Here is a 13923-nt window from a genome sequence, read left to right on the forward strand (position 1 = left end):
TCTTTAGGCAATCTGTCCCAAGATGCCTGCAAAAAATATGAACAGCCTGGCTCTTTCTAAGTGGTTTCTGAGGTGCTTATGTAGCTCAGAGGCCTCAAACATGTTGATTCAGATAGTTTTAGGATAAAACATATTTGATTACTTTGAAGTCATAGTTGAAGCAAAACAATTTTGTTCTGTGCTTTCATCACATGGAACAAGTTGCACTCGGTAACTAAACATGTTTGCTTTTCCTTTTGATCCAAAGATATTAGTCTAATAGCTTTGCAGATATGTGTCCAAGAAGGGTCCAGTTTGTTTACTGTAAATAAGACACTAAGGTTTCATTAGCAGACCTTCTGCTTCTGTGAAACTGGGATTGGGTTAATCTCCTACAGAAAGGGCAAGTAAAGGGGTCACAATTAGGTAAGCGCAGGGTGAAGGAACCCCAAGAACTATGGAGTATTCTCCAGTCCCGACAAGAGACAGGAAGTGTGAAAACATGGATATGATGCATCAGAGTACAATTTCCAAGTTACCCACAGAACCCTGCTAAAAACTGTACAGAACGTTTAGAAAATAAGAATTAGTATCAACCTGATATTTAAAGTCCTGGGAAATAAGATTACAAAGTGAGTATAATTTGATAACAATTTGAGCTTTTCGTTTGTTTTTATGAAATAGTATCTCATTATCTGACCCTGTGCTAATGATCCTCCTGCCTCAGCCTTCCAGAGGGTGAGGCTACAGGCATACGCCACCATGCCCAGCCTAACCAGGATTACTCTTAAAGTGCTAATACTAGTCCCACAATGTACTGCAATTTAGGTTGACGTTAATTCCTTTTTTCATATTCATTGTATTTTCTAGGTACTTTGAACTGTATTAAGGTTCTTTTTTTCTTTAAGAGGCATGTCTTATGTATCTAGTAAGAGACATGACTTTGATTTTGGTAGGTAACTTTACAAGACAATGCAGTAGACTGTTAAATTTTGTTTCATTATGTTACTGCTGTTTGGGGACGGGACTCAAGGCCTCCCACGTACAAGAGCTAGGCAAGTACTCTTCTAGTGAGTTTGATGACCCCCAGCCCACTTTTTTTCTTTTTACCATTTGTGTATGCATTTGGTGTGCACATGTGTACACACAGGTAGAGGCCTAATGTTGAGGAATCATGCTTCTGAATCATTCTCCATCACTCTTCCACCTTATCCATTGAGGCAGGGTCTCTCAATCAAACTCAGAGCTCACTGATTTGAAAGCTTGCTCTGGGGATTCCTTGAGGTTGGAATTCGCCAGCACTGATGTGGGTTCTGGAGGTCTGAACTCCAGTTATCAATGTTTGGAAATGTAGGCTGATGTTAATTTAATCACTGCCCCATCTCTCCAGTCTCCTTCCCCAGCCCTTTTTGTTTTTATTTTTTTTATTTTGAAAGACTTGATAAGTTTCCCAGGTTAACTTTCATATCATCCCCCTGCTTAGGAAGCAGACTGTACAACAAATCAATAAGTTACTGTGTTATTTAGCTTTTGCAAAAGACTAGGTAACTTCTATCTACAAACACTGTATAAAAACTGTGTAAAATGTACTGTTTGGTATCACTCAATCAATAATCCCATAAACCAATAACTTTTCACATTTTGCTTTGTCAGGAAAAACTACAATAAACAATAACAATAAAGACCCCAGAAAGCAAACAAGTTTGTGTACGAAAAGGAAGGAAAACGTAGCAATACTAGGAGGATGAGAGGGGCCTTACTCGCAGTTGGCAAGTGTGGACAGAGACGCATCCATCTTCTCTATCGGGGGGATCTGGGCATACAGTTTTATCTCTCTGGCCTCAGACGGCTTTTGACCAGTCTTTTCTTCCTATGGAAAAAATTAATGAGGCACAAAATCATCCTTGGTTATAACGTGGGACAAAAGAGGTCAGAATTTCACGAGGCCTTTTAGTGTTTGTCTTAGAATAATTATTATGCTTTATAACTCCGGTTATTATTCACCGCTCACTCACTGGCATTTGTACTTGTTGGCCTTAGTAACCATGTTCCTACACACCCAGGCCAGACAACTCTAAAGTCCTCACAAATGACAATAAGCAGAAAAGACCTCCCATTTGTAATATTTTAAATTCTTTAAGAGTCTCTTAAATAATAGCTGAGAAGTGGTGGTGCACGCCTTTAATCCCAACACGCAGGAGGCAGAGGCGGGAGGATCTGCTGGCATCTTCATGTCTTCACCCTTCAACCCCAAGAGCTGGGCCCAGCCATCTGCATGGCTTCTGGGGATTTGAACTCAGGTCCCTGTGCTTGGGCAGCAAACACTTTACCAATCAAGTAATCTCCCCAGCTTTTCTGTGCTTATTTTCATTACATTTATAGGTTAGGTCATTGGAAACTGACACTTAGTAGGTCTTCAGTAAGTGTTGGGTTATTTGTGCCAACATGATGGCCCTAGAGGATTCATTAGTGCAAAAGGCCCAGAAGGACAAATATTTCATGCTCTAACCCATGCACGGAGGCTCTAAGACTTGACCTTATCTTTTTGAAGTCAAGAGTAGAATAATGGCTATCAGAGGCTGGGAAGAACAGGATGAAGGAAAGACAAAATGAGTCAGATAGGAGGAGCAAGCTGAAGTGTTCTCTGGCATAGGAGAGTGGTTATGATAAATCTGTATATTTCAAATGAGATTGTGTTCAATCAGGGTGGTATGATTAGGTATATATTTCAAAAGAACTATAAAAGGAGATTCTATGAATGGTCTCACCACAAATAGGTAATAAAAATTTTGAGATCAGAGATATGATAATTACCTTGATATAATAATTATCTGCTTTAAATATGTATCAAAATGTCACACTGTACTCCATATATCTCTACAATTATATGCCAATTAAGACTTTTATATGTTAAAAAGAGAATGATGGGTTAAATTAATGAAAATATGTTTAGGGGGCTGGAGAGATGGCTCAGAGGTTAAGAGCAGTGTCTGCTCTTCCAGAGGTCCTGAGTTCGAGACCCAGCAACCACATGGTGGCTAACAACCATTTATGAGATCTGGTTCTGACCTACAGGTGTACATGCAGACAGAACACTGTATACATAATAAATAGAATCTTTTTTAAAAAAAAGAATATGTTTAATGTCTTCAAAGATCTTAAGGACTGTTGGCCATAATGTAACTAGAAATAAAATCTATGAACCAAAACCAAGTGAAGTAAAAACAAAATAAAACCAAATACTAGCTATTATGAATAAAAGGTATTTTCCTAAAATGCAATTTAAGGAAGATTAAATCTGAGTCTAGTCTATACTCTTTAACAAACTTTGTGAAATATTTAACCCAGCAGAAATATGTGTGTGTGTGTGTGTTGGTATGCGTGTATGATTGTGCCTGTGAAAGTCAGAGATTGATGCTGGGTGTCCTCCTCAATTGCTCTCTTATTATATATCTACTTAGGTTTTTTTTGTTTTTTGTTTTTTGTTTTTTTTGAGGCAGGATCTTCTTGAACTTTTGGTCATCCTGCCTTCACCCGAGTGCCGAGACTATAGACATGTACCACGGTGCACCATTTAATGTGGTGCTGCGGATCAGATCTAAGGCTTCGTAGACGAGTAGTATCCTACATATCCTACATTACCAGTTTAGTTTCATCCCCAGCATCTACCTTCATTGAACCTGGAGCTCACAGATGCAGCTAGATTGGAGGCAATCCCCGGAATCTCCTGTCTCCATATCCTCAGCACTGGGATTTACAGGTGCTACTGCACCCGGTGTTGTTTGTGGGCCCCAGGGATCTGAACTCAGGTCCTCGTGCTTGTGCAGTGAGCACTTTACAACTGAGCAGCTCCCCAGCCCCAAGAAGGACTCTAAAAGGCAGTTAGAAGGAATAGAGAAACTTACAGGCACTAGAATAAAAATTCAAGTACCTCATTACTCTACTCACTTTTGTCTATTTTCTCAGATGCCCAGGCTACTGAAAGCCTTTTATTCAAATTCTAGCTATAGAGCAGGAGAGACGCCTGGTTCAGGGGTGAGAACAGCGATTCATGAGTTAGGTGTGTGTGTCATGGCAGGGCACTTGCCTAGCATGTGTAAAGCCCTGGGCTCCGTCCACCCCCAGCACCACAATCCCCAGAGATCATTTGTCCAATTTTCCCCAGTGGTAATGTTCAGCAGAACTGTAACATAGCACAACCAGGGTACTGCTATTTACAACACTTGTCACTTTATCCAGACTTCTCCAGTCTGCTGCGTGAGATGTGCGTGTGTGTGTGTGCATCTTTTATATGTTAACTTCTATATAATTTCATCACTTGTGTAGGCTCAGGCATCTATCACCACAGACAATCTCCAGATCAAAAGAATCTCTTGTGATGAATAGACGTAAACAACAGCTCAGATTTTTCCCTGTAGTTTCTAAAAGGAGGAAAAACCCGTGTACTCACCCATCTGGACAGAGCTTCTTTAATTGTTGTTGCTTTTGCCTAAAAAAGAAGAGAAAAAAAGGGAAAGGCTGTGATTTGTTGATTCACTTTTACTGCAGTAATTCCCGGCCTCGGCTTCTACCATAAAGCATTCAATTCTTTCTCTGAAACTCTAAGATACAAGCACGATTAACCTCCCGAGAGCCAAATGATTTCTTTAAATACCTCTCAGAGAAAATACAGAAATTACTGTATGATGGCCAAACATTTCACTCCAACTTAGTTTATAAAGTGCTTTCAGTACTTAATATTAAAATAAATTTATTTCACTGAATCTATACCTTTTTAAAAATATCTTCTTTGTTTTTTGAGACATGGTTTCTCTGTATAGCCTTGGCTATCCTAGAACTCTGTAGACCAAGATGGCCTCAAACTCACAGAGATCTGCCTGCCTCTGCCTCCCGAGTGCTGGGATTAAAGGTGAGAGCCGCCACCACCACCCAGCCTTTTTTTTATATCTTAACATTGAAAAATGAATGTATATTCTAATTAGGAACAATTTATAGTTGCTGTGGCATGATAACTGTGGTAACATTTTAGAAAAGTATTAATTTTATTTAATATATATTCCTTTTTCATGTCTGCAAAGGATAACCTGACAAAAAACTATTATGTGTAAATATTTGTAAAATGGTCGTCAGTAAAGAGCTGTGTTAAGTACAAGAGGGCTGGAGAGACTGCTCAGTGATCAGAGAACCTGAATTTGGTGCCCAGCATCCATATCCATGCAAAGCAGTTCACAACCACCTGTAACTCCAGCTCCAGGGGATCTGTATCCCTGACCACTTACACACACACACACACACACACACACACTAAACATAATAAAAATTAAGTGCAATAACGTAGGATGTCCTTAGGCAAGTTTTATTTATTAAAATATAAAATATCAATACAGTACAAAATAAAAATTCTAAGTGATAAAAGAGAATCTGGTATAATTTAATTCCAATTTGTTTTTCTTTCATAGTAGAACATAAAAGGTTTCATCTTACAAGAAAATAGCATCTTTGATTCAATTTCATATACTTACAGCTTTGAATGAACACAAAGGAAGATGTCCTTATGAATTACTATTGGGGCTTATTTTTTTAAAAGAGAAACAAACCATAAACAAGAGCAAAAAGAAAAAAACCAGTTACGACTGTATCTAGAAAGTAGAATACTGTACTAATAACTCTTAGGAAAAAAGAAAATGCTGTGACGCCCCTCCATGGTGAGCCCAGTGGACGGATGGGGAGGGCAAAATCTGATAGGAAGAAACTGCTATCTTCATGTGTATAGCCAGAAAATACAGAATAAGAAAGAAATGAGGTAAGCATTCGACATACTTTAAAGATATCAGTGAAAACTCAAAAAAAGGCAGAAAAAACAAAAAAGAAGTCAAACCCAGAAAAGGTTAATAACACTAAAAGGTGGTTCTTAAATATTTTGCAAGCTTGACTGGGCAAAAATGAAAGATATACAAATAAAAAAAAGAAGTATTAATAACTACATACTACAGAGATTCTAAAATTAAAATATTTAGGAGCAAAATATGGCAATAGTTTTAAGACCTAAACAAGATATGTATTCCTAGAAAAACAGGGCCCCAACTATCAAACCCTCTGAACAGACTCCAATATTTAAAGCATTCAAATGCTAATCAGAGGTTTTAGCCTGTTCTCCTCCCAAAGCTCCAAGACCAAACAGTTTACAGGTGAGTCCTAACATCCTCTTGAGAACAGGTAGTCTTTGTTTACAAGCTGTTTCAAAAACCAGAAAAATGTGGGAAAGCTGCACATCTATGAGGCTATTTTAAACCGGTGTCATAACCACATCACCAAGCCCTCTTTATTTTTCAATACAGATTTGATTCTGGAGACAACATCAGCTAGTGATGTATAATGACCATGATCAAGAATAGTTTATCCTGCTGGGCGGTGGTGGTGCACACCTTTAATCCCAGCACTCGTGAGGCAGAGGCAGGTGGATCTCTGTGATTTCTAGGCCAGCATGGTCTACAGAGTGAGTTCTAGGACAGTTATGTTTCTACACAGAGAAACTGTCTCAGGGGCTGCCCTCCCCTAAAGTTTATCCCAACAATGCAAGGAGCAAAACATATCAATCTGTTTTGTCAATCATTAACTAATGGATTAAAGCGTGTATGTGGGGGGGCACATTTATCTGAGTAAGGGCAGGAAAATATAAATGTCTACACTGGATACTAAAAGCTCTCAGTTAAGAGTTAAAGGAAAATCCCCACTTGATAAAAGCCAAAACAAAAACAACAACAACAAAAAGAAGCTTAAACAAATACCATACTGGGGGAATTCATTTAGTTTAACAACTGTTCACTGTGTGTCTACGATGTACGAAGCATCCTTCTATGTTGAACACTGAGATGACAGGCATGCACCATCATGCCTGGCTTTCTGTTTGTTTTTGGCAAATTATTGGGCAAACAGATTTCTGTCTTTCTAGAACTTACATCTATTAAAACAAGTAGATATAGATGTATGTATATAAAATATGCACAAATCTGATATATAAAATATGCATAAATCTGATATATATAACCATAGGTATACTATATGCATGTAAAATAAACAACTATAAAAGGATAAGTAAATAAGCAAAGTAAATAATGTAACAGAAGGTAAAAGTTATTTAAAAAACTGGGACACTGAGGTTGTAAATGGTTTCAGGTTATAGGCATCTATGTGTAGAGGACATTTATTTTAAATAAGATGGTCCATGTAGACTAACCTGGACAGTAACATTAAAATACTCTTCTCTAGGCTCCCAAACACGTCAAGGATGCCCATTATCACTGCTCTGTCAATGCTGTAATAAAAGAAGTACAAATCGGAATGATCTGAAGAGGAAACTAAACCGTCACCAGGTGCAGATGGCGGTCTATGTGGAAACCCAAAAGAATGAATCACTGTTAGTACAAATCGGGAGAAGATGTTTCCACTTGAAACCAATAAAAAGACTATGACAGCATCTACTATATACAAGAAACTACCAAAATTCACAAATAAAAAATTTTAATTAGCAAAACTAAACTCTGAATTAACAAGACATAAATAGCCAAACCCAGGTAACTAATATAACTATGAAAAACTGTATTCATTGAAAATCAGAAAAATTCAAAGTAAAACAAAAGAATATCATATATGCACATTATACCAATCTAAAAGTGTATATATAGCATATATATAATATATTATACATATGCATTTTTTAATTTATTTATTATGTATACAACATTCTGCCTGCATGTATGCCTGCACACCAGAAGAGGGCACCAGATTTCATCATAATGGTTGTGAGCCACCATATGGTTGCTGGGAATTGAACTCAGGACCTCTGGAAGAGCAGCCAGTGCTCTTAACCTCTGAGCCATCTCTCCAGCCCTACATATGCATTTTTAGATTAGCAAAAGTTGCCCAGAGCCGGGCGATGGTGGCGCACGCCTTTAATCCCAGCACTCGGGAGGCAGAGGTAGGCGGATCTCTGTGAGTTAGAGACCAGCCTGGTCTACAGAGCTAGTTCCAGGACAGGCTCCAAAGCCACAGAGAAACCCTGTCTCGAAAAACCAAAAAAAAAAAAAAAAGTTGCCCAGATTATATAGAAAGAGGAACTGGTATGCAGTGACGGGGGAAGTGAAACCTGCTCTACTCATTCTGCACGTGGAAATGAAGTACACACAGACTCTTTGACTGCACACTCTTGTTTTTGTTTCCTGGTGAAGTCTGTTCCTGGACCCATACAAAAGGGACACATAAAAGAACACTTTCACAACACTGCTAGAACAGAATGGGAGGCAATCTGGCTACTTATTACAATATAAGTTGCTATAGGATCTATAGGATACTGGTTCCTCTTACGGACAGGAGCTGAAGATTCCTGAGGAATCAAGTGGACATTATAAGGGTGGAGCTGGCCAGGTGAGTGGAGCTCAGGTAAAGAATATAATTCCCACTCAGCTCCAGACAATTTCTGGCTGGTGGAACTTGCAGAAAAAGAGGTATCCTAATACTACATTTCCCCAAATATTAAAAACTCCACTAATTAAATAATACCCTTATTTCATAAACCATTAAGAAAGAAGAGTTGCCAAGCATGGTGACATATGCCCATGATCCTAGCACTCAGGAGGCAGTGGATCAAAAGTTTGAGACCAGCCAAGAATACATGACAAATTCAAGGCAAACCTAAACTACCCAGAAAGACACTGTCTTCAAAAACAGAAAACAAAAAATGGCATCAATTATCTAAAAGTATATTTCAATAATATTAAATGTGAACAAAAATTATGTCCATAGTGAAACATGGCACTTCTTATTTTCCAGAAAGACCAGAAACCTGTTTTTAATTGTGTGTGTGTGTGTGCACGCGCGAGCGTGTGTGTGCATGCAAATATGTGTATACAAGCACACGTGAGTAACAGTGTATGGAAGTCAGAGGACAATTTCTGAGAATTGGTTCTCGTCCTCCAGCATGTGGGTCCCAGGATATGGTGGCACATACTTAAAAAGTTCAAGTCCTATGTGGGCCTGCATTTCTGAAGGGACCAGGCCTACCGCTATGCAGTCAGTATGAGGGAGTACACGACTTCATGATTTTCACATCCTGGGCTTAATTTCTGTGCATTGATATAGTCCTGGAAACACACACACACACACACACACACACACACACACACACACACCTATACTGTTTTGCTATTTTCTTTTCTCGTGCAGTGCTAGAGATCCAACCCGTAGGGTCTAGTTCCACCAGCGAGGTATAGTCCTACTCCCCACACCCCTCCCCCAAACAATGTATTTATCTCAGACCGAGGATGACCTCCGGCCTCCACCTTCTGAGTGCAGTGATAACAGATACGTGCCACTATGCCTTATACATGCGGCGCTGGGGGTTGATGCTGTAGCTTCACGCATGCTAGGCAAACTCTCTTAACAACGTAGCTACATCTTCAGACCCCAGTACTCACCCTTTATCAATAGCTCCAGTCGGAAAGCAACCTCGTACTTTGCAAAATAGTTTTGGCTGGGCTGGATGTGAAATCGTTTTCAAACTAATAGTTTGAAATACCAAGCATGTAAGCAAAAGAGCGCGTGTTTTCTATGTTGACAAGCATCTCTAGTTAAAATCGTGGCTTCATGAGAACTTTGCCCGGACCACTGGTAGACTGCAAACCTAAACCAGCAGCGTTTCTCAAAGCGTGGCGAGTGCTCCCCAAAGTCTGAATTACTTGGGGTGCATGGTTGAACATTCCTAAAAACGCTTGACATATGAAAAACCAATAATCTGCATTTCATCGAATTCATAATTATTCATATTGGAATTGGAGGAACATTGGCCTAATATATGCATCAGAGAGAGTTTTAACAGCGTCACCTCGTAACAGGACTCACACCCAAGCCAACAGAGCAACCGGGCACACCACAGCTTACCAACGCTGCTGCAGCAGGAGCCCTCAGGAATCAGCCCCTGCCCCTCCATCCCGCCAGGGGGTGAGCAGAGCTAAAATCACGGCTACACGAAGAGATTTCTTTACCACAGCCCCCATCCTATCACCTTTCCCACTCCAGTCCTCTTTCCGGAGAATTTCCAGCTGTCTTTCCTTTTCTTCTGTCAGAGTCCCTCCAGCTTATCCCAACTTCCTGTCAGCCTCTGGCCTCCCTCTCCTCAGACCACCGCCTGCCCCGGCTGCTCCGGCCCCGGGCCTGCGGCTTCACCGAGCTAGCATTCCCTTTTAACTCCCATCTGTGGTGCCAGCGCCCCGCCACCCTCCACACCCCACAGCTGCCCCTCTTTCCACTCCCAATCTCCTCCCGGGTTTGGCTGCGAGGCCTGGAGGGTACTCACCATTCCGGCGGTTGCTACCGTCACTGCTCTGGTTGCTAGGGCCCGCCGGGGTCAGTGCGCAGGCGCACCCCAGGAGCGCTCAGTCGGCCGCACTGGCAGCGGTCCTTTCTCTCCGCCCTTAGGGTGGTGCGAGCGGGGCATTGTGGGACGGCTGGCGGACCCCCCGGGTCCTCCAATCCTGTTCTGCTGCGCCGCTGCTGGTGTAGACCAGAACTCGACTACCAGGGGAGTAGTCGACTTGCTTTTCCAGTGCCAATATGCCTTAAGCTTGAACTTTCAAACCTCCTGATAGCGTTGGCATTTCTGATATAAAAGAACTGTTTTTTTTAAGTCCTTCCCTGGAAAACCGACAGGAAAGGTTCAGCTGTCTTCGGCAATTTGCTTTGCCATCTAACTCAGTATACCTAGAGCTACATTCTGAACTTCTCTTTTTCTTACGTTAGATCCTCCGAGGAAAACTCAGGCGCCTGAAATCTCAGCTGCACACTTAAAAGTATTCCAAAATGTTGGTTTTGTGCAACCGGGGTATCTTTTTTCTTCACTAAGAAGTCAAAAAATTTAAAGACATATTTTAATAGAGTTGTTAGGGGCATGGAGAATAGAGTTGCACAAATACACAGCTGCGAACATTTTATGCCACCTTCTGGGAAGGCTGTTGGTGATGTGTATTTAAAAGTTTAAAAACTGTACCAGCCGGACGCCTTTAATCCCAGCACTCGAGAGGCAGAGGCAGGCAGATCTCTGTGAGTTTGAGACCAGCCTGGTCTACAAGAGCTAGTTCCAGGACAGGCTCCAAAGCTACAGAGAAACCCTGTCTCGAAAAAAACCAAACCCAACTCAACCAAACCAAAAAACCTTCTGTATCTTTGTGACCAAGTCAGAAGTTTATCTTCATCCAGATCTGTCAACGAAGTGTATGTGTAAACACCCCAGCACACACACATGTTCCAAGTCTTAAATCGGAAAAGGAAAACCCAAATGTTCACAAAAGAGAATTTGTGAGGTAAGTAGTACTAAACATACAAATGATGGGATAACGGTTCTATTAAAATGGTGTGAAAATACATCTATTCATATGAAAACGTGAGTAGCCACTGGGAAGTTACAGCTGTTTTTTTTTCTGTTATACTGGGAGCAGGGTCGCTATCAGGGCCTATTGATTCTGCAGGTGGAGTGGAATGGTCAAGTAGGGGCTAAGCCATTCTTTATGGCCAGGGGCCAGTACAGCTTGATTCAGTCCTCATGGCCAGACAGGTATTGGTATTTTAAGTGAAAATTCAAGTTGCCAGGCAAAATAAATGATAGGATTCTCTTTAAAACCTATATAGTGCACATGAAGGTGTGGAAACACATTTTTAAAAGGGTATTATAAAGGTGTAATAGTTGTTATCCAGAGAATTGTGTCTCTTCAAAATTCATATGCTGAAGTCTTAATGTCCATGTCACAGTGTCTAGAAACAGGGATTTTAAGATTGAATGGGATTATAATTACATGTCCTTGTAAGAGTAAGAGACATAAGAGACACAGCCCAGCAGTGGTGCACACCTTTAATCCCAGCACTTGGGAGGCAGATGCAGGAGGATCTCTGTGAGTTCCAGGATAGCCTAGTTTATGGAGTGAGTTCCAGGACAGCCAGGGCTATGCAGAGAAACCCTGTCTCAGAAAACCAAACTAAAATAAAATACAAAATAAAGAGTAAGAGACACTAGGAGAATCAGCAGCAAAATACAAAAGGCCGTGCAGGAACTCTTGGCTAGTACCTTGATCTTTAGCTCAAGGTTCCAGAGTGTGAGAAAATAAATTCCTGTTCTTGAAGCCACTTAATTTATGGACGCTTATTATGCCAGCTCAGACTGACTAATACAATGTTACTGCTTGTGTGTTTCTGATTGCTCTGTGATGTGTTTTTTTAAATTTCAAAATAACAAATTTCAGCGTGAGAAAGATAATGCAATCACATTTAAAATAAGGAATGATAAAATATCCATTAAATAAAATAAAAACATATCTTTGTAACATATCCAACCTCTGTTTTTCCAAAGACCCATCCTACTAACTAGACTTCCCCCTTGCCTGTCAAAAATCCCTTACCAACTTTGTTCGTGTGAGAATCCAGTCCTCAAACCTACTAGATGGCCAGCAGAATATTCCTCTCTCCCTCTTCTCTCTGCTCTCATAGTCTGGTTCAATATGCAGGTTATATCTAGTCTACTACCTTCTCTCCCTTCTCTGGACTCTTGTAGATGCCTCTGTCTGTATTCTCCCTCATACCTACAATAAAGGCCTTCTCCTCAGCCGGGTGGTGGCGGCGCACGCCTTTGACCCCAGCACTTAGGAGGCAGAGTCAGGCAGATCTCTGAGCTCGTAAGCCAGCATGGTCTACAGAGTGAGTTCTGGGACAGCAGGGCTACACAGAAACCCTGTCCAAAAAGAAAAAGAAAAGAAAAACACCCAACCAAACAACAACAAAAACCAAACCTCTCGTCAACGATCTCTTGGAACAGCCACCAGGTCCTCACTTTGTACATCTGTGCTGAACCCTCCCCTCCAAACATTTACCGCTGTGCCAACGTCATATTGCCAGACATGTGCGTGTCTCTGCAAATTAACTCAGCATATCTGACACATTTCATATCAAGAACACTGTGAGCTAGGTGTGTGGAAAGCCTATGCCTCTAACCCCGGCACTGGGGAGGCAGAGGAAGGAGGAATCTCTGTGAGTCTGAGGCCAGCCTGGTCAACAATAGCAAGTGTCAGATCCTAAGCCCCAGAATGGCAGTCTGGGCTCAGCTCAGGCTGGACTCTGACCCTATAAACACTGCTCATTCCTCAGAAACCTTGTAAAATGGCCGTCTGTTTGCCAGGAAAAGACATTACTTTCTTATTTGGTCCTACAGGTTCCCAACCTCTGGAAAGGGCCTGTAGTTCAGACAAGCCTCCAACAGATCAGAGCCCATTCTGGTTCCCAGGCCGTGCCAGCTAGTCTGCCCTCCTCTGCCTCCACGGAACCCCTTATAACAAGCAGGACCCTCCCACCATTTTTCCTATCTTCTCTGCTCCCGTAGCCCTAGCAACTGCCGTCTGCTCCTCTCCCTGTCCTTTCTCTCTGCTTCTCTCTCTGTCCTGAGAGGTAGCCAAGGCAGACTCCCTCAGATGCCTCTGGCTATTCTCTTCCTCTTATCTACAATACAAAACCTTCCCCTTAATCATGGAAGAGCTGTGCCAGTGATTTCATTACTGCTCATACAGCGAGCTGCAGGAAAGCCAAGAGTACACAGAGAGGCCCTGTCTCAAAAACGAAAAAAAAAAAAAACTATAAAAAATGCTTCGGGTTTCAGATTTTCTGAGGCTAAACACATCCCCCCCCTAAGAAACAAAAGAATTATACAATAGAGCTTTTCTTTCCCTTTTCCTTTCTCTTCTTTCTTGTCTTTTTTTATCCATCAAAATCACTAACTAGACCCTAAAAGTTGTTCATCAGAAAATGTGGCTTGTGTTGGTTTGTAATTATTCAGTGGGTAAAAGGAATTTGAGAGAAAATTTTAAAATAGTACTGAAATAGTTTCCCGAAGTTCAGAAAATCTGGACTCTG

At 41.1% G+C, this 13923-nt stretch overlaps 1 protein-coding gene across 5 annotated transcripts in view; it reads right to left on the minus strand.

Moving 5' to 3' along the window:
• Positions 1-13923, minus strand: part of LOC142835297 (dynein axonemal light chain 1) — a 41588-nt gene that overhangs the window by 14927 nt on the left and 12738 nt on the right. The window contains exons 1-4 of one of the 5 annotated variants that reach the window (XM_075948744.1): positions 10331-10372; positions 7217-7294; positions 4430-4468; positions 1740-1849 (exon numbers count right to left, since the gene is read on the minus strand). In XM_075948744.1, coding sequence (XP_075804859.1) covers positions 1740-1774 — 35 coding nt within the window. In that variant the 5' untranslated portion in view covers positions 1775-1849; positions 4430-4468; positions 7217-7294; positions 10331-10372. Of the gene's footprint in view, positions 1-1739; positions 1850-4429; positions 4469-7216; positions 7295-9915; positions 10200-10330; positions 10447-13923 lie in introns of those variants that run through there. The other 4 variants (XM_075948745.1, XM_075948743.1, XM_075948746.1 and 1 more) reach the window with 4 other exon arrangements.

Source organism: Microtus pennsylvanicus, chromosome 14 (genome assembly GCF_037038515.1).
Source record: "Microtus pennsylvanicus isolate mMicPen1 chromosome 14, mMicPen1.hap1, whole genome shotgun sequence".
Classification (NCBI taxonomy): domain Eukaryota; kingdom Metazoa; phylum Chordata; class Mammalia; order Rodentia; family Cricetidae; genus Microtus; species Microtus pennsylvanicus.